The sequence below is a fragment of the Pimephales promelas genome, chromosome 12 (assembly GCF_988280905.1).
Source record: "Pimephales promelas chromosome 12, fPimPro1.hap1.1, whole genome shotgun sequence".
Lineage (NCBI taxonomy): Eukaryota > Metazoa > Chordata > Actinopteri > Cypriniformes > Leuciscidae > Pimephales > Pimephales promelas.
In genome coordinates, this window is record NC_142780.1 from 20,648,306 (window position 1) to 20,668,381 (window position 20,076).

The 20,076-nt window shown below is 36.2% G+C and overlaps 2 protein-coding genes across 6 annotated transcripts; one reads left to right on the top strand and one right to left on the bottom strand.

Annotated features, from left to right (window-relative positions):
* Positions 1 to 969: 969 nt before the first annotated feature.
* On the top strand, positions 970 to 14,084 carry nfkbid (nuclear factor of kappa light polypeptide gene enhancer in B-cells inhibitor, delta). Of its 3 annotated transcripts, none has more exons than XM_039679953.2 (12): positions 970 to 1,118; positions 5,606 to 5,742; positions 5,830 to 5,860; positions 5,955 to 6,178; positions 6,273 to 6,505; positions 7,591 to 7,696; positions 8,517 to 8,663; positions 8,736 to 8,787; positions 8,873 to 9,045; positions 10,206 to 10,322; positions 11,528 to 11,692; positions 12,578 to 14,084. In XM_039679953.2, exons 1-12 carry the CDS (start codon positions 1,103 to 1,105, stop codon positions 12,647 to 12,649), a joined length of 1,473 nt encoding a protein of 490 aa, XP_039535887.2. In that variant the 5' UTR covers positions 970 to 1,102; the 3' UTR covers positions 12,650 to 14,084. The 3 variants fall into 3 exon arrangements, with proteins under 3 accessions (XP_039535887.2, XP_088973776.1, XP_088973777.1); XM_089117651.1 differs by lacking the exon at positions 970 to 1,118 and adding an exon at positions 3,313 to 3,447; XM_089117650.1 differs by having other exon boundaries at positions 5,606 to 5,860.
* fxyd7 (FXYD domain containing ion transport regulator 7) lies at positions 13,999 to 19,072 on the bottom strand. Of its 3 annotated transcripts, none has more exons than XM_089117653.1 (6): positions 18,841 to 19,072; positions 18,698 to 18,760; positions 17,442 to 17,480; positions 16,684 to 16,758; positions 15,404 to 15,441; positions 13,999 to 15,322 (listed from the first exon to the last, which is right to left on the bottom strand). In XM_089117653.1, the coding sequence occupies exons 2-6, from the start codon at positions 18,711 to 18,713 to the stop codon at positions 15,155 to 15,157; spliced, it is 336 nt and encodes a 111-aa protein (XP_088973779.1). In that variant the 5' UTR covers positions 18,714 to 18,760; positions 18,841 to 19,072; the 3' UTR covers positions 13,999 to 15,154. The 3 variants fall into 3 exon arrangements, with proteins under 3 accessions (XP_088973779.1, XP_088973778.1, XP_039535888.1); XM_039679954.2 differs by lacking the exon at positions 18,841 to 19,072 and adding an exon at positions 15,950 to 15,977 and having other exon boundaries at positions 15,211 to 15,322; positions 18,698 to 18,834; XM_089117652.1 differs by lacking the exon at positions 18,841 to 19,072 and having other exon boundaries at positions 18,698 to 18,831.
* Positions 19,073 to 20,076: the final 1,004 nt, after the last annotated feature.

The following is a 20,076-nucleotide window of genomic DNA, read 5'->3' on the forward strand; positions in this document are numbered from 1 at the left end:
ACTGTAAAGTGCACAGCAGTTGAGCTGCTTAAGCATTTAAAGGTGGAGGATGAGTGGGTGGAGGAGGAATGAAAAAACAGAAGACCATTTGGCATTGTGGTGAGAATGGAGGAAATGGACATGATACTAAATTTCTGAGGCAAATAAGCAGATCAAAGTTGATGTGGTTGAAAAGGAAGTATAACAAAAATGGTGTAACAAAACTAACTTTACACAGATGAACTGTATTCTATGTTAAATTAATGTAAATTAAATAAATATATTAAAGGGATAGTTCACCCAATTTTTTAAATTAGCCCATGATTTACTCACCCTGAAGACATAGGTGTATATTCTTCTTGGACGAATACAATCTAAGTTATATTAAAAAAAATGTCCTGGCTCTTCCAAGATTTACAATGGCAATTGTAAAGATTATCAACTAAAATAACTATCTTTCTTGGATTTGTTTATATAACTCTGATTGTCTTCGTTTGAAAGAAGAATGTCATATACTATGACTTGAGCGTGAGTAAATCATGGGCTAATTTTCATTTTTGGGGGAACCATCCCTAAAATATATTTCTCAAATGCAACAGAAACTAAGAATCCACAACAATGATTTAAATACACCTCATCTAACATGATGCTGAAACATTTTCACATTTTGAATCAGTAATTTTGACTTTTGACTCAAAATAATCATGAAAACATTTTAATTGATATAATATTAAACACATGATTACATTTGATCACATGTAATATTAACCTAAACATTATGAGGTTGTATTTAAGGTGTTAGCAACTAGTTTTAGCTAGTCGGCTTCTTTAAATTTCTAAAAGATTTCTCCATTGCATATCGTCTCGCACATCCTATTTGCTACTGGCACACCTCCACTGTGTTTGACAGCTCGTCAACATGAGAGGGCGGAGCTACCCATGGGCGGGGGAAAAACAACGTGCTCTCTGTATACATAGTGGAACGTGCCGAAGTCAGTCAGTTAATAACAGGCAGTGAGTGACTCGAGGAGTTGACATTTATCAGAGGCTCCTCTGCGACTGACATCTATCATTTCACCTGGCGTGGGCGTCGAGAATTAAAGACAGCTAAAGGGATTCTGACATGCACTTTCAGAAATGTGAGTACGAAGACTTTTTTTATTAATATGTTTTATTTACATTATTTTTAGCTACAGCAGAAGGAACTGGATAATATACAATGAATGATTTTTGATTTGATGGAGTGAAATGGACAAAAAAGTAGCCTTGTCTAGCCGAGAAAGGTAGCCTATAACGTTACAGCTACGTTAAAGTTTTCTGGTTCCTATTAGACCTAAACAATTCAACACTGCGTTTACCCAGTCATTTATTAAAATACACATAGGCTGTTAAATTCAACTATTTAACTGGTTTCATCGTATGGAATAGGCTACTAGCTACTTTTTCTCTTTCTGTAATGAGTTATTTTATGACGTAAGTTCAGTGATGTACGACCGTTTAAAAATAGACAACTAATTTGAATAAAGGATTCCCCAACAACACAGGAGATAGGCCATTTTACGACTTTTTTGGACAAACCCCTTGATAAATTAGGCTACTCCTCCCTTTTAGACTTTCATTTCCCGTTTTTAATTGGGTGTGGGTCTAATTTTTAAAGAAAAGAAAAGCTTGTGAAAAAAAATAATAAAACTATAAAGGAAGCATTTCTATTATACAAGTTACAAATGTCTCGTGGAATAAACCAAGTAAATAAACGGCAAACTAAGATTTTTTTTAATGAGTAAATATGTACTAGATACTGTAGTGAGATGTGCGGAATCCCCGCGAGGACACCCGCGCGCGTGACTCATTGGCCAGGGATTTCCGACTTTGAATGTACAAGATAGAGGTGCGAGGGTATCCCAGCCGCTGATGCCCACGCTTTCGGACATTTTAGACATGAAAATCAATGTTCTGTAGACGTGTGTAGACGTCGTGTGACCTTTAAAACTGTTGCGAACAGCAAAACCACTGTTATTTTCTATATAGCCAATAGCTCTGCTGGAGTAGCCTATGTGAATAGGTGTTTCACTAAGTATGAGTAGCCCATCCCAAGCGTCTGTAAAACTTAGATATTAGGCAAACATTCCTAATTTCCTACATTAAACTCTTATAACTTAAACTATAGTTTAGAATTCTGTTGTTTCAACATACATCACTAGCCTACTTATATTTATGAACTTAAAAATAATTAAATCCCATGACTATTTTTTCCTAGTTTAATTTAAAATAAAATTAGAAAAAAAAAGAAATACATGCAATATAGGCTAATGTTTTAAAAACAACTGTGTGATTGTGATATTCAACTCTCACTGTAAACCTATAGCCTACTGTAACTTTACTATTTTGTTTGATATTTGTGGGTCCAATATATAAACGCCTTATTTTTCTCCCTCCTACACAATGTAAATATATCATAATTGAATTATTATGCTACACATTGAGACATGGTGATAACACCTTTGTGTATCTGTCAAGACATTTTTTTAAACTCCATTATTGTTTTAGCTCATTCGATATTTGACCAATGTCATTCTGGCGTTTTTCTTAAACTTCCAGAAACATAACAATTTAGTATCATTTTTCTTTTAGTGTTTGTTTCATTTGAGTCTGTATACATGCCACTTGTATGTCGAGCAGTACATTTTGACATCGTGAGCTTTAAAAAGTAACAGGCTGAGAAGTGGAGTAATTAAAGTGGAATGGAGAACAAAACACAAAAAAAGAAGACAGATAAGAAAAGGAATGATCCTCTCGAGGTTATGCCCAGTGGAATTTCCATGCTGATTAAATCAAAGCCACCTTCCTCTTCTGAATCCCCTTTGCCATAAGAATGACTTAATGTTTTGGTGAAACCAGTTATTTTTCCTGTAATTGGATATCTCACAGAAAGCAGTTCTTGTGTCTGAGCTATTTATAGATGAATCAACCGAAACACTATTATTGGGCTAAATATGCAAAACTATTATATCTGATGATCATGGAGTTACATAATATACACTCTGACTAGCCCATAAAAGATAGTGAAGTAAGTTAGAAGTGTTTTTCTCACACTGCATTTTTTGGGACATAAATATCTGTGAGTGAAGCAGTAATTTGATTAATATTTAAACGAGATCCCCCTTGTTTATTCCTGGTGGCTAGATGAAGTATTGCAGCTCAACTGTGATATGCAGCTGATTTCAGCTCAGTGCTGCCACTGTTTGGTAGGCATCATCTGTTTACACACCTCTGACGGGCCTCTTCAGAGGACGTATACGTCAGATGCAGGAAGATGTGGTTTGCCACGAAGAGCGTAACGGAGAAAAGGAAATAGTTACAGAGAATGTTCTTGTGAGAACCCTCTCCATAGACGCAGGGTTTCTGATAAAGAAGACAGGTAGACGTGACCTCACCACCTCTTTTCCAAATGGAATACCTTCCTCACGGGTGAGAGGATGAGCATTACGCTCCTTCGGTGGAAATGTCTTTCTTATCTCACGTTTGGGGTCAAGAGTTTGAAGAAACTTTCCTTCTCTCTACTCTAGAATACGTAACTGAAGCCCACTGGAAACCTCCGATATTTGCATTCTTGTCTTTTTCAGTTTCTTTTAGTGACTAACACAAAGAAAATACTTTTCTATGTCATAGCGACACCTGCTATTAAAAACGACACCTGCCATGGGGAAATCACATTACTGTAGAAATCAGTCAGATTTACTTTTAAATGAAGCAAGATAGATATGTAGAAGTAAATGTTTTACTTGTTTAAACAAATCTCTTACATTTGCTGTGGCATTGTAAAACAAATTAGAAAGATTAAACTTTTCCTGAATTGATTAACTGTTGTTACTTTAAAACTAAAAATATCATTCTTAGGTATATAAATATGATGATTAGCTTGGATAAGATAGTCACTGCATCTAGTTAATAAGGTTCCACAATTATATAATTGTAAAATAGATTACATACTTTATTAGGAAATCTTCATGAAGATAATGGGCAAGGGTGCATGGACTCTCGCTTGATAAATCAATATCAGTTTAGAGATTTAAAGGGATAGTTCACCCAAAAATGAAAATTAAGTCATTAATTACTCACCCCCATGCTGTACCAACCCCGTAAGACCTTCGTTCATCTTCGGAACACAAATGAAGATATTTTTGGTTAAATTTGAGAGCTGGATCACTACCCCATAGGCACCCTAAGGGATTGAAACTTGACGGCCGAATAGTCGAATAAAGTCGTTATTTTTGTTTCTTTTCACACAAAAAGTATTCTCGCCGCTTGATAAACTTATAGTTGAGCCACTGTAGACATGGAATAATTAAACATTTTCTTCGATGACTTTCTGGGCCGTCGAGTTTCAATCCCTTAGGGTGCCTATGTGGTAGTGATCAAGCTCTCAAATTTAATCAAAAATATCTTCATTTGTGTTCCGAAGATGAACGAAGGTCTTACGGGGTTGGTACAGCATGGGGGTGAGTAATTAATGACTTAATTTTCATTTTTGGGTGAACTATCCCTTTAAAGAGACTACCATTCAAAAGTTAGCGGTCGGGTGTTAAGTTAGGGTGATGGTAAAGCAGAATTTTCAAAGAAATATAGAAAAAGTAGGTCTAACAAGTCTTATATTTCTATAATTCACACAGACCAAATAGTGTTATACATTTCTTACAGATAATCAGGATGATCATTGCGTTTGTCTTACCGAATGTGGTAGCTTTATGCAATTACAGTTTGTCAATAAGCTTTTTTTTTATTAATGCCGACAGTAAAATTTTGCCAGATATTGCTACAAAAAACAAGAAAAACAAAACAAATTCATAATAATAATCTGAAATAAGTTCAAAGCTTGTGTTTTGAAAATAAGATTAATATTTCACTAACCCTAACATGTAACTTTCCACTTTAAAACTTCCTAAAGTGTCACATTAAATCAGAAAAACAGGTCCAGAAGACTCCTGCCACCTTTCCATTAGGTGGATCTGGCAACATGGAGGCTACCATGCGCCCTCACTCACAACGCGTTCTCAAGCCCCGTTTACTGCGCTGATTGACTCCTCAAGAAATATTTCATATAATGATCAATGTTGAAAACGATGCTGCTGTTACACGTTTTATGGGATTCTAGCAGCATTTATCTTTACTTATACACTGTAAAAAAATATTGATGATTTAACTTAAAAAGTAAGTAACCTGGTTGCCTTAAAATTTTAAGTTCATTGAACTGGAAAAAGTTAGTTAATACAATGAAGGAGATTAATTGAACCACCAGAAACTCAAAATTATATGTCATCTGAACTAAATAAATTATTTAAGTCGATTTGACAAAAGAAAAAAATGTTGTGATTACTACACTGTAAAAAAATATTGTTGGTTTAACTTAAAAAAGTAAGTAACCTGGGTTGCCTTAAAATTTTTGAACTGGAAAAAGTGAGTTAATACAATGAAGTAGATTAATTTAACCATCAGAAACTCAAAATAATAAGTTATCTCAACTAAATAAATTATTATAAAGTTGATTTGACAAAAGAAAATATGTTGTGATAACAAATCTTGAAAATATTTTTTACAGTGTAAAAATGGTTTATTTCTGTGTCCACAGCACCAAAGGAAAAGGCGTGTTACCCTCTGCCCACAGTGAAGAAACTCCTGGAGCAGAAGAGAAAGAGAGAGACCTCCTCAGCACCCCCCTCCTGTTCTACAGCATCTTATACTACTGGTGGCGCTGCATCTGTCCCAGTCAGTCAAAACTATTATACCTCTAAGAATGAATGTCTTGAGGCTGATATAAACGTCTTTAATCATCCTCCAAAATGTATCCAACAGGTGTGTGCATCAATACAATCTCCCACCGTCGGTGAGTCTGAGTGTCTCTGCTAAATGAGGATTTTGCTTTTAAAATGGGGCTTCAATGACATTTAAATTCTAAAGACGATCTCTTTCCTTTGCAGGAACCAGTGCAAGCTACACAGACATGGGCGCAGTTAGATACGACCGATGGGAAGTTTCCAGCATTCATCAGGCACATTCCTCCCTACAGCAGTGCAACCCTTTCTCGTTCATATCCAGTTCCTCCATCGTACCAAACTTTACCCAGATTGGACAAACGCTTGCCACTGGCTACAGCCCTCAGCAGATGCAAGACTGCCAGGACGCCCAGACAACACAGCAATATGTAAGTGCTCTAAAAGTTATAATAATTGAAGGTTTCTTACATAATCACGTTCATTTGGTCAAGTTTCAGTCCCATTCTCTGTCATTTCTCACAGTCTATAACAGAGTGTCCTGTAACTGCTGCGGGGACTGATTTGACGGGGACAGTCCCCGTTCAGAGCTCAGGCTTGTGTTGGCCATCTGACTCCAGAGCAGAGGATCACACAAGCCAATACGTTCTCCCAGAGTTCAGGCCCCAGATGGATATGGTGAAGCTGCAGGAGGCTCGAGTCTTCCTGCAGAACATGGATTATAGTAGAACCACCTGGCAGGATGATGATGGGGACACGTAAGTCAAAGGAACGTTTTCTGCATGTTGTTTGGGGTGGAGATATACTACCACGGATGCGGTAACAGGGTAACTGACCATTGGAAGAATTATCTGTAGTTATGTAGACTTCAAATAAGTACACCACTGTTCAAAAAATTATATTATGCTCACAAAGGCAGCTCAGTAAAAACAGTGATATTGTGAAATATTTAGACTATTTAAAATAACTGTTTTCTATTTTAATACATTTTAAAACTTAATTTACTTGTGCTTTTGGGCTAAAAAACATTTCATTTTTTTTAATCAATGTTATGCTCCTTAATGGGGTTTTTGTTTGTGCAAACCTTGATACATTTTTCAGGATTGTTTGATTAACTGTAAGTTCAAGCATTTATTTGAAAAATAAATGTTTTGTAACATTTTAAGAGTCTTTACTGTCACTTTTCGATCAATTGCATCTTTGCTGAGCAAAATATATTTTTTTAAATAAATACTCACTAACACAAAACCGATGGTCATGCATATAATCTCTTCTAGTAAACCCCCATAAATATAGGAATGTTTAAATATGTAACCTTTTATTTTATTTCTTTATGAAAATGGGTCAATGATTTTAGTCAAATTAAGTAGTTTAGCATTATCTTTTATTAGTATTTTTTTTTTCATTGCTAAATTTCAATTCAAAGAACGTAGTGATATTTATGAACAAATAATTCCTAATAATTCCATAATAGAGTTTTTAACCCTTTTGAAAATACATCATTAATATGTGTACACAACTTAATTACATTTTTGACTTTTTAAAAAAAAAAAAACTAATACCGGGAGGTCATTTTCAATGTAGCAATTTTGTATGCTAAATATAATTTGCAGTCTTATTTCGACACCTTCCAGTCATGTACACATTATGTCATTATGTAAATTCCTCAGTTAATGTATCAGCATTAGGTGTTTCACCAGAGGGGTCTTCTAAGGCCTTGTGAGTTTCTCAACTAATGAAACCACTGTAAGCGCAAGTCCTAGAGAAAAGTGACTCTAACTGAAAACAGAAAGGTTGTTAGACGGTAAATGAAAACCGAAACTTTGTTCTTCCTCTCTTTTAGGATTTTACATATCTACACAGCGAAAGGCCTGAGGGAATATGCTTTTGCTGCTGCGGAGAAACTTCGTGGACTGGGGAAGTTGGACTCTAAAGAACACAAGGGCAAGGTGAATATCACAACAAAATACTGTTAAAGGGCCCCTCATAATAGTGTGTTTCATTATGCTTAATAGTTCCATTACACTTTTCATGTATTGTGTAACTGTTTGTGAATGTAAAAGGTCTGAAAAGTTCAAAATCCACAATAAATAGTTATTCTCATACCATATTCTGAACAGATTCTGAACTGCCTTAAACAAGTTGTCAGTAATTCCATTCTTACTTTCTGAATACCTAAGCAAGTTTGTAACAAATTAGTCTTCACTGGCTGCCTCCGAATAACGTCTACTTTGACCCGTGCCGCACTCAAACACTGTGGTTGTAAATGATGCCTAGAAGTGTTTGGTTTGTCTTGTGTTGAAAATACACTGCTTTCTAAGCTGCGAAAGCAAATCCACTTTGCAATACTTCCAAAGAATTAGATTGATTAGGTAAAACCAATGGCATCATTATAGTTCATATCAGTGTGTGCGTTAGAGCTGAGGAAGCCTCCAGAGCTGAAATTCAAATATGGTAATAGACTCTTTGCTTCCGACATGCTATTTAAGCGTTAAACCGATCACAACGGACTGAGTCATCATCTGACCAATCAGAGCAAAGTAGGCTTTCATAAAGGAGGGGTTTAGAGAGAGACTGAATCCTCCTTTAATTGAACCATTTCAAGTGCTGTGAGAAAAGAAGTGATGCTACAATGTATATTATAAGAAAATTAAAGTGTTATCTGACCTTGGGTGCATGTAAACCTATTGTAGGACACATTTATGATGCCCCAGGGAATTTGTATTGTTATCAATGCACTCACTGACTTTTTGTTCCTTTGTATTCAAGACTGCTTTGCTGGTGGCCGTAACTGCTAATCAACCAGACATAGTCCAGGATCTCCTCTCTCTTGGTGCGGACATCGGCATCTGTGATGTCAACGGTCAAACCGCGCTCCATCTGACTGCCACCTACGGTTTCCCTCGTGTCATGGAGGTGAAAGACCACCCATATGTCAAATCATTAATAATAACAAAAGCATGCATCAAAACCACTTTGATTTTATAGGTTATTCTGTTTGCTGGACTGCTGGTGGACCTGGAGGCTCGTAATTTTGAAGGTATAAACGTTTTCTCTGTTAAGCATCACAGTTACATCTGAGGAAACAATAATATACAGCTCTTGCTTCTGCCTGCTAACTTTAGGTCTGACTCCTCTGCACTGCGCAGTGATCTCTCACTGTGCCACGATAAAGGCTATACATGCATCCTCCTCATCCTCAACATGGCTAGTCGATGGCGCTCTAGAGTCTCAGGCAGAAGATAAACTGATGTGTTTGAGGCTTCTTATAAATGCTGGGGCTTCAGTTCTCAGTCAGGTACTCCATTTAATTCCATTTTAATCCCAATGGTAATGAAGTAATGTGTTCATTATTGCTAAAGGACCCATTGGTGGATATACAGAGAGACACCCATTAAATAATAAATATTATAAAATGGCCCATAATAACGTGTAAAGTGCCAAAATAAAGCTATTTATGTATCTTACACTGTTCAAAAGTTTGTGCGAATTTGTGTTTTTTTAAAAAAAGTTTTTGAAAGAAGTCTCTAATGCTCAACAAGGCTGCATTTATATGATCAAAAGAACAGTAAAAACAGTGATGTTGTGAAATATTATTACACTTCTGAACAGATTGTTCTCTATTTGAATATATTTTAAAATGTAATTTATTCCTGTGATGGAAAAGCTGAATTTTCATCATCATTACTCCTGTCTTCAATGTCACATGATCTTTCAGAAATCATTCTGATTTAGTTCTCAGGAAACTTTTCTTATTATCAATATTGAAAACAATTGTGCTGCTTAATATTTTTGTGGAAAGTGCGATACCTATTTTTGGATTATTTTAAGAATATAAAGCACAAAAGAAGAGCTTTTATTTGAAGTAAAAATCTCTTGTCACTTTGATCAATTTAATGTATCATTGTTGAATAAAAGTGTTAAATTATTAAATATCTAACTGACACAAAACTATTGAATAGTATATAAAACAAATTTTTCTAATTTAATTAGACTTTGATATTATGTGGAAGGGACAGTGAAATATCAAATAAACTGCTTTAGCTTGTGCTTACTTGCTATTTTATAATAATAAATAGTTTTAAATAAACAACTGTTTTTTTCCCACCACAAAACTTATTTTTTAAATGAATATATGATTGGTGGGCACCTGTTGTTGTTGTTGTTTTTTCTTTACATGGTGTAATATGGCTAAGTTATCTAGAAACAAACACACAAATTACAGTTACTGACATTTACAAATTATAGTAGATATTTATGGGTATAGGAAAAGACAAGATATATTTCCCAAATGTTCCTTTCTGACAGACAGACAAACAATTGATTTTGTCATTGTTCCATATAGCGTGGTTTCGTTTTGAGAATGCCGCAAAAGGAAGAAACTTCATTCATGCCACGCTAGCTTTGATGTTGCTTCAGTTTCACTTTGTTGACAGACTGTGCCTCTGTCTTTTTCAGGAAATCAAAAGCAACAAGACCGTTCTTCACCTGGCAGTGAAGGAGGGGAATATCCGTCTCGTGCGCTTCTTTCTGAGCCTCCAAATCTCCAATATGCAAGCGTTCATCAACATGAAAGTGAGAAACATGATATTGTATTGACTTTCATTCACCTACGAAATCATACGTAGTAGGTAATATATCCAGTAGTAGGTGAATCAGTGAAGTCACCTGTTTCATCCCGAATGAATCCGTGGAGTTTTTTAATCGGCTGAGTGGCCCATAGACAGTAAATGGGAGCGACCCATAGGCCTAAATAGGCTACAGTAATTTGTTCTGTTCCTGAATGATTCCGTGTTTTTGAACAAATCGGTTGAATGATTCACTGAATCACTCATAAAAAACACCTGTTTCCTTCCTGAATGATTCAGAGGTTTTTTTTTTACAATTCAGTTGTGTGAACTACCCAGTGACTCACTCATACAGTAATTGGTATAGTTGTATATTTCCTGTATGATTCCCTGTTTTATGGACTAATCAGTGGAATTATTCACCTGAATCACATATAAATACAACAAGAAGTGTTGATTTTGTGAATGATTCCTGAATGATTCAGTGTTTTTGTACAAATCGGTTGAATGATTCACTGAATCACTTATAAAAATCAAGCATTTTTCTTTTAACGAATCAGTTGGATGAAAGAAAGTGACTCACTCATACAGTCATTTGTATAGTTCCTGTACGATTCCCGTTTGAATGAATCAGTGGAATGATTCAAGGAATCACATAAGTACAACCCTTTCATAAATGATTCAGAGGTTTTTTTTTTTAATGAATCGGTTGAGTGATCGACCCAGTGACTCACTCATTTTGTTCCTGAATGAATGGATGGATGATTTAGGGTGGTGTGGTGGCTCACTGTTGCCTCACAGCAAGAAGGTCCTCTCTTTGAGCCCTGGCTGAGCTGTGTGGAATTTACATGCTCACCCTATTTTCTATGGGTGCTCTGGTTCCCCCATAGTCCAAAGTGTGTGAGACTGAGTCTCAGTGTTGGGTTGCGTCAAGAAGGGAATCCGGTGTAAAAAGCTGTGTGGATAATACTGCTGGGGTGACTCCTAACGGGACGACTGTAGTAACTGTCCAACTTGCAGAAAGAGTCACTGAAAAATAACTCAGACAAGGCAAGCTCAGTGACAAATTGCTCTCCCAATGAAATTCACAGACTATAATGTGATTTAATCATCACTACATTTATCCCATACTATAATGAACTCTAGTACATATAAACTTACAGCGTACAACAGTGTGACATCATTATCTATATATTGTCTGTCTCCTCTCAGGCTCACGGACACACTGCCCTACACATGGCCGCGGGGCTGCACGGAAGCCCCGATCAGGAGGAACTGATCCGGCTGCTGCTGAGTCGTGGTGCTGATCCCAGCATCCGCAACCTGGAGAACGACCAGCCCGCTCACTTACTGCAGAGCGGAGACAAAGGAGAGAGAGTAAGAGGCTTTTATTTAAAGGGATAGTTCACCCAAAAATGAAAATTCTGTCAATATTTACTCTCCCCCCACGTTGTTCCGACCTTCGTTCATCTTCGGAACACGAATTAAGATATTTTTGATGAAATCTGAGAGCTGGATCACTCCTCCATACTAGTCCATAGGCTTCTTGAGGGATTGAAACTTGCCGGCCTCGAAAAGTTATTAAAGACATCGTTAAAATAGTTCAAGTGACTACAGTGGCTCAATCTTAAGTTTATCAAACAACGAGAACACTTTTTGTGATTTTTACGTCACATGCATCACACACATGACCAGCGTTGGCCAATAGTGAGCCTACGTGTGACGTAGCTCTACGCAATTACGCTAGTTTAACTGACTAGAGGCGCAAAAAGAAGGAAGTGAATAGTTGAAATAAAGTCGTTATTTATGTTTGTTTTTGCGCACAAAAACTATTCTCGTCGCTTCATAAAGTTGAGATTGAGCCACTGTAGTCACTTGGTCTATTTTATTGATGTCTTTAATAACTTTTCGAGGCCGGCAAGTTTCAATCCCTCAAGAAGCCTATGGACTAGTATGGAGGAGTGATCCAGCTCTCAGATTTCATCAAAAATATCTTATTTCATGTTCCGAAGATGAACGAAGGTCTTACGGGGTTGGAACAACATGAAGGAGAGTAAATACTGACAGAATTTTCATTTTTGGGTGAACTAACCCTTTAATAACAACCAGTCTGCAAGGACTTGTGTGTACAGTGCCGTGCAAACCATAAAAAAACATTCTCTTGTACAGTTTGATCATGGCTCCATTGTTTTGTAATGTCATGGGATGAGAAGAACACTAGCTGACACCACTTTTCCCCCTCTCGCTCTTTCTCTCCCTCAGCTCAAGCTCATCTTGAAGAAGAAAAGTGCCTCCTCGAGGCGGCGTTTTACATCCTTACAGGACCAAGAATGACTTGGACTGATCAGTCCCAGTGTTCCCCATCTTCTCCAATAGAGGTCTACAGCAAATAACAGTACGCACATGAAACATCTTGATAATACGATCAACTGTTCATCAAGATGTAGATAAGAACAATTATGGATTGAATGGACCTTTGTCAAATAATTAATACCAAAAAGAGCTTTTAAAACGAACCCAAACACAGTCGTCCTAGACTAGAATGAATCTAGATCATCTCTGGAGAAGAATGGGTTTGTCTTCAGTATCCTTTTATGAGGATTTTCAGCTATTGCATCATTTTAGTATGACAGTATATCTTTTTTGAAGGATCATTCATCGATCCTGTACCATAAAGCTGCTTCCCGGTTTATTTGAATGCTGAACATCAGCATTTTACTATGTTCCTGAATAGAGATTTCAATGAAATCAACAGGACTGTCAGTGTACCAGTCAAGTTTCCACCTTCAATTATAAACCATATTGGTTTGCTTAAATGTAGTTTTTAAATCACTGTATCAGTGGGATATTTTCGTTCGTTTTCAGAAGTATTTATATGGCTTTTGGTTAGTGTGTGTTGCATTTTATTCGCCGTGCTCTTGTTCGTGTTACTTTCAGTTATTTATTTCATTGCTTGATATGAATGACAGTTCTCTATGTAATGCACTTTTCTCAGCACTGCAGCACACTTGATATCATAGGAGATGTGTCATCCGACTATGTATGTGAATGCGTTATTTTCATGAGTCATACACGAGGGGGTGAAATGTCAGGGGGTTCTGTGGTAGGAAGGTACAGCAGTTTTGTCTTCAAGACCTCTCAGAATCAAGTCACAAACATTAATATGATTTAACAATATTAATTCAGTGGAATAGTAAGGAAGGGTTTTTGTATGTGGGGATCTTGTATCAAGATTTTAAACGTTTGATGTTGTTGTTGTTGTTTTTGTTGTTGAGTCAGAGAGATACATGATTCACCATGATGTCCCTATGGAAATTCAAATGAGGGAAAGCACACGTTAATGTCACTTTCTTTTAAAACAAAGAGAGGACTGTGAATTTATGAGAATTAGTTTGAAAACAAATTCCATTCATTTATGAACGTTTTCTCAATTTTTTAATAAATATCACAAACACTTAATGAATGAAACCATCCGACAAAACTGAATTCTGTGAGAATATAAAGTAGCATTAAAATCTGCTTGATTGAATGTACAATGTTTTACAATATTGTTATGATCAACTTATTCATGTATTTCTGCAAATTATTATTGTTTTATTAATGTGTTTGTGTGTTTTGCATTATACGTCTGACCAAACCAAACTAAGTAAAGCTAATCAAAGTGAAAACCAAGAATGAACCTCTATAACTCAGGATCTTTTATTGAGACAAATGTCTTTGGTATGACGACTAATTTTTGGATGAATAATAAAAACGCATTTTCATATAACTGTATCGAACTCATCATTACGACTGCTGCTTAGTCATACTCAATAACTTCATTTCAAAGTATAATACACACACACACACACACAAAAAAAAAAACTTCTGCATTCCTCCCAAAAAAAAAAAAACATGCCAAATGATCACTGATTCATTATTCTAAAAGTTATATGGATGCTTTTTCATTTATTAGTACATGAGACATAAATCCATCCAGTTGCAATTAAATCAGTTGCTTTTAGTAATGGGAGTAATTAAAGTATTACTGTAAAGTGCTTTGTTTTCTGGAAAACAGTATATAAACATTCATGCTGTTACAATTGACATAAGATCATGTTTAACTCCAAGGTTAGGTTCCACCAGCTGCTCGTGAGTAGTTACTTAATGTTCAGTTATAATAGGGGTTTAGTAACTACTAGTTACTTTGCAACTCTGCATTTGATTGTTACACCATTAGTTCTTAAGGCAAGACTTTCTTAGTTTCTATCCCTTCCTCAAAGACATGCCCAGTAGCATAATGACTTTTCTGATCCAATAAATGACCTTAAAATTTGTAAACGGAAATACGTTTGTGTATGTTTAGATTATTTTTTCAGTAAATGGATGGAATGGATCCAATAGTATAATTCAATATAGAAATAATAAATATTCAGGAACTAAAATAATAAATAAATATAATAATACAAGACATAAATACTAAAATTTACAATTGTCTTACATTTTGTTGACACCCGTCATGCACAAATTACACAGGGCGACACACAGGATTGTGCATAGTTCCATGCTGGAGAGCTGCTAATATTCTTTGTTAAAATGTAAACGAGTGTTAAATTCAATTTCACCGTATCTGTCTGAAGGATATGAAATCTATTAGATGAAACATCTGTCATTCAATCAGTCTGCTGAAGTATTTCCAAAAAAATGCCTTTAGATCTACCGGTAGCCCTCATATAATAAATCACAATTAAAGCAAATTATTCATGCATAAGTCAAATAACCGCAGTCATATGAGGTGCATCATGAATAGTATCATTAGCACTATAACGACATAATGAAGCACATGTTCAACTGAGCGACCTAAAAATACAGCCACACACCAGCATTTAGGCTGAGGTTACAAAAAGAGGTCAAGCGGGTTCTACTCTCCTCCACATTCTTGTAAGTAACTTTGTGAGTCTGAGCATTTCCTCTCACTGTAATGAGCCGCCCCGTTGCACCATCAGCTTTACACCGTTTGAGGGGGAACTGAAAGGGAAAAAAAGGAAAAATCAATAAATTCGAACAGTATTTTTGAATAGAACATTAATTAATGTTGACATACTGTACCTTCTGTCTGTGGTTGAGGGCTTTCCACTGGACTAGATCTGTAGTGGGGGAAAATATCATACGGTTTATGCCAATAAGCCACACTGGTCCATCTTAAGCACTCCATATTTAGCAAGCATGCTCATCCGCATTAATCAAATGTAAGTATTGTCGGTTGATTTGTATGCAAGTGCCTGACGACGATTCAGATCCTCTCAGGAGGACATGCGGTCTTGATACACACTGCCTACCCACACAAAGAGCACATCGTTCAGTTCTTAATTTGGGAAGCACAACAACCAACTTTCTGCTGTCTCATTTGAGCACGACAGGCGGGGATTTGAAACGTGCTGTTGTTTGAATGAATAGACAGTGTAGGTGAGCTGAAAGAAGAAAGAAGCTGAAAGAAGAATCGATTTAGAAACCAGGGGCCGCATTCAAACAGTAAAGGAGCTTTACAGAGGACACTCATGGCACCGTCAATTCCATGTACATCTTTTTTCGTTCAAGACGTTTCCTCATCCTTCATTCCACATGCACAGTCAAGGCTGTGTGAAAACCGCTTACTTGGATTTCGAACATTTGCACTTTTTACCTGTTGGGGCAAAAAACATTTAGAGATGGTGAATTATGAAATTGAAAGGGACTTTGATTGGGGTCAATTCCGTTTCAGTTCAGGCAGTTTGGAGGGAATGAACTCAATCTCATTTAAATTGACCAACATTTTTCATATTGAAGTACTCAGACACATGATTTGGTGAATTGACTTGTGTTCACTGTGGGCTGTCAACCGATTAATCGCGATTAATCGCATCCAAAATAAAAGTTTGTGTATACATAATATGTGGGTGCACTGTGTATAATTATTTTGTATATATATAAATACACACACATGCATGTACTGTATATTTAAGAAAAAAATATTATTTATATATAAAATATTTATATTTATATATCATATAAATTATATTATAAATACAGTATATACATGAAAATATTTCTTAAATATATACAAGCATGTGTGTGTATCTATATATATAAAATAATTATTCACGGTGCACCCACATATATTATGTAAACACAAACTTTTATTTTGGATGCGGTTAATCGCGATTAATCGTTTGATAGCCCTACACTGCGCTGATTGAGGTCAAATGGGATTGACTACAATCATTGTCAGGCGAATCCTTTGTGACCAGAAAATGTTTAGAATCTAACATCGCAGCCGTTTACTATTATTTGCACTCATTCAGCACATCCTATATTACAACATGTCTATGGTTATTATGTTAGTGACTTACTCAGAGCAATAAGAATTCCACCAACGAACATAATCGCAGCTAGGATGACACCCGTGGTCCGCAACGTCTCGTAATCTGAGCTCAGAAATCAAGAGTGGTGAAATACTCTGTTTTACTGACTTTGCCTCAGTTTCACAGACAAGGCTTGAGATAGTCCCAGACTAACAAGCATGTTTGAGCTGTTTTAACTGGAAGCAACTTGCATTGATATACCTGAAAATATAGGGCTGTCAAACGATTAATCGCGATTAATCGCATCCAAAATAAAAGTTTGTGTTTACATAATATATGTGGGTCCACTTTGTATAATAATTTTGTAAACATATATATACACACACATGCATGCATATTTAAGAAAAATATATTGTTTATCTATAAAATATTTATATTTATATATAATATAAATTATTTATAAATCTATATACAGTATATACATGAAAATATTTCTTAAATATATACAAGCATGTGTGTGTATTTACATATAAAATAATTATACACAGTGAACCCACATATATTATGTAAACACAAACTTTTAATTTGGATGCGATTAATCGCGATTAATCACTTGACAGTCCTAAATATGTCAGTGCCGTTGTTTTGCCTCAAGATGCACACCAGTAATGTTTTTTTTTTTTTTTCTAAGGCACATTTATAAAAGCTAAATGCCCTCATTGAACTAAGGCTTCATCTAAGCCCTGTCTGTGAAACCGGACTGTTTTAAATAAATAAATATCTCCATGCAGTACTCAACTGCTTACCATAATGAAAGGCACTCTGGTCCAAATCCATGTATGACTCTGTAAATACATTTAAATATATTTAACAACCCTGAAACAAAAGAAACATCGATATGCTTAATATGGACCTAGCAGCAATGTGATGCCAGTGAAGACGTGTAAGGAAAACAATGCAGGGGACAGAGTTCAGTACCATGGACAGATGCTGGTTTAATAAATCTATAAATGTGGGAATGACTGTCAGAGTCAATGAGCTCTTGAATAACGCTGAGACGCATTCAGACTGCAATCGATTGAATTATTAATCACATCAACAGAGATTTCAATTAGCCTTTGAGCATGGACGAGGCACAAGGTGTCTTGCAAACTTGTATGTTTTCAGCAGAAAGCGTCAGTAAATGGGGTGATTGATTATCTGCATAACGAGACTGCAAGCTCAGCGACAAGCCGGTTAGATGTGCACGCGCTCTGAGAACCTGCAGTCTCCACAGGCGTGTGGACCTTCCTATAATGAGAATCAATAGAAAGCTGTTCAAACTGCCAATAGTCGGAGCTTTTATTATCTATATGGAGAGGGGGGACAGAAACCCACAAACTAACATGCAATATAGACATCTTTGTAATATCTTTGGATTAAAGAGGTTTTATCTCGTGAACTGACTCTATCGCAATGATGCGGTGCTGAACTTCAGTGGCAAGTGCTTAGTTAGCGATTTTCAGCACCCCCATTCACTCTTAAAGGGATAGTCCACCCTAAAATGAACGTTTTCATCATAATACTCACTCTTATGTTATTCCACTCTTCATTCTCATTGTATAGAAAAAAAAGATGAGAGAATGAGACTGCCATTCTTCAACATTTTGTGTTCAAGGGAACAGTAATTAATACGGGTTTGACTATTTTAATTTTCGTGAATAATTAATTAAATCCATCTTTCAATAACGGCGCTTATAAAGAATGCATTGCTTTCATTTTAACTGTATGAAAACAGTTTTAAAACAATACCATCGAAGTAGCCAATAAGCAGTAGCCTATACCTCAAAAAAATAATAAAATAAATTAGACTGCAATTCCTGAATATGCAATTATAGCCTAATAGTAATTCCTGTCAAATAACAGGATTAACTATTTTTTTATTCAGTTATAGCCTACTTACGAGTCACGACAAACAGCTAAAGTCTCACTTATTTAACATGCAGTTTGATTTTTTTGATTCATTTTGCCACACCATGCGGTTTCATCTGTAAAAGCATACAAATGCAATAAATAGACAAACCTGTTGAAACTGCCATGACTGCAGTGCTGTTTCTAGACAAGGCTTCCTTGGTCTTGCTACAAGCTGAAATTGAGCACAGTGAATGAAGAGAAGAGGGCGTGGAGGAGCACTGCGTCGATGCTGGCTTCGGGAGTTACACTTACGCCCCCTATCGGTGCAGATATGTCGGTGTTTCCCTTTAACTCGGTAGGGGAAGCTCCCGGGTCTCACTCTGGTGTTGGGTAGATAAAATGCATGCTGTCCAATGCGGTGGGGATCCTGAGCCAAACACCCCCCACCCAACGAATAGGCTACATGCGACACACAGAACCCCACCTATGCAGCAACAGGACCGGGGCCTGCAGGAGGATGGTAGATGGGACCGGGCTGGTTCTATCTAGACAATGTAGGAATGTACAGGGGTGGACTCAGCCAAACGTCTGCCTTGCCCACCAAATCGGATTTTTTTTTTTTTTTTTACGATTTGTGCATTAATTAAAAGCACTCTGAGGTGGATTCTAGCTGTGTTTAAAGGTTTCATGAAGGGCTGTAGAATGCCCCAAAACAATCATAAAAATAACACCAGAAATTTGCAGTAGCATCTATTTATCATTGAAAATAACGGCGCAGCGCTTCAATCTGTAGCAGAAAAGTGGAGGCTGACGCGATAAAGGAAAGAAAGGTTTTCATAGGCTACTATCAGTGTGAATTCCAACTTGTCAACTTTGTAATTGCTTTTGTATCATCATAATTTTTTGTAATGTATATTTAAAATAGGTGGACTACTGCCCTGATTTGATTTTTTATTAAAATCCAGACGAAATTCGCTAGAAAATCGCTCATTTATTCTATGAACGGAGGAAGAACATTCAGTTAAAGTGCCACGTTTTAGAAAGCGCGTCTTGCAGAAACTCTGCACATGATATGCGAGCGATCACATCTAGGGCGATGTTTACATTAAGAACAATGGACAATTATAGCAAGGGAATGAAAAAAAAAATCTGTTTATTTTTTAATTGCCCCTTTCCATAGGTCTACAATAAAAGTTGAATTGTTATAATTGACCATTTTCTTTCCAAATTAGGACTACCACTTGACATTAGAAACGTGAAAATGTTAGTATTAAAGTGAAAATTAAAAAATGTCATGTTATGGAGAGGTGCGTTATAAAATGTTATATATATATATATATATATATATATATATATAGTTATTAAGAATATCTACTTATTTTCGGATTTTCATTTAATTTAGGAGTTCTCACGTTACAAATGTAAATGTAAACATGCCATTTGTATTAGCATTTGTTGTCGTAGTAATCGGTTTCAATCGCAAGATGTCGCCAATGAGCTACCCCAAGTTGTGGCGATTTGCTGCAATATTCATTCTACAAAATATTG

Excerpts from the sequence above, each read along its gene's own strand:
- nfkbid (XM_089117650.1), top strand. Across the intron at positions 8,664-8,735 it reads GTTTCCCTCGTGTCATGGAG|GTTATTCTGTTTGCTGGACT; the intron begins GTGAAAGACCAC and ends TTGATTTTATAG. Across the intron at positions 9,046-10,205 it reads GGGCTTCAGTTCTCAGTCAG|GAAATCAAAAGCAACAAGAC; the intron begins GTACTCCATTTA and ends TGTCTTTTTCAG.
- fxyd7 (XM_089117653.1), bottom strand. Across the intron at positions 16,759-17,441 it reads CCAGAGTGCCTTTCATTATG|ATTACGAGACGTTGCGGACC; the intron begins GTAAGCAGTTGA and ends TTCTGAGCTCAG. Across the intron at positions 15,442-16,683 it reads TGGAATTCTTATTGCTCTGA|ATCTAGTCCAGTGGAAAGCC; the intron begins GTAAGTCACTAA and ends CCCCCACTACAG.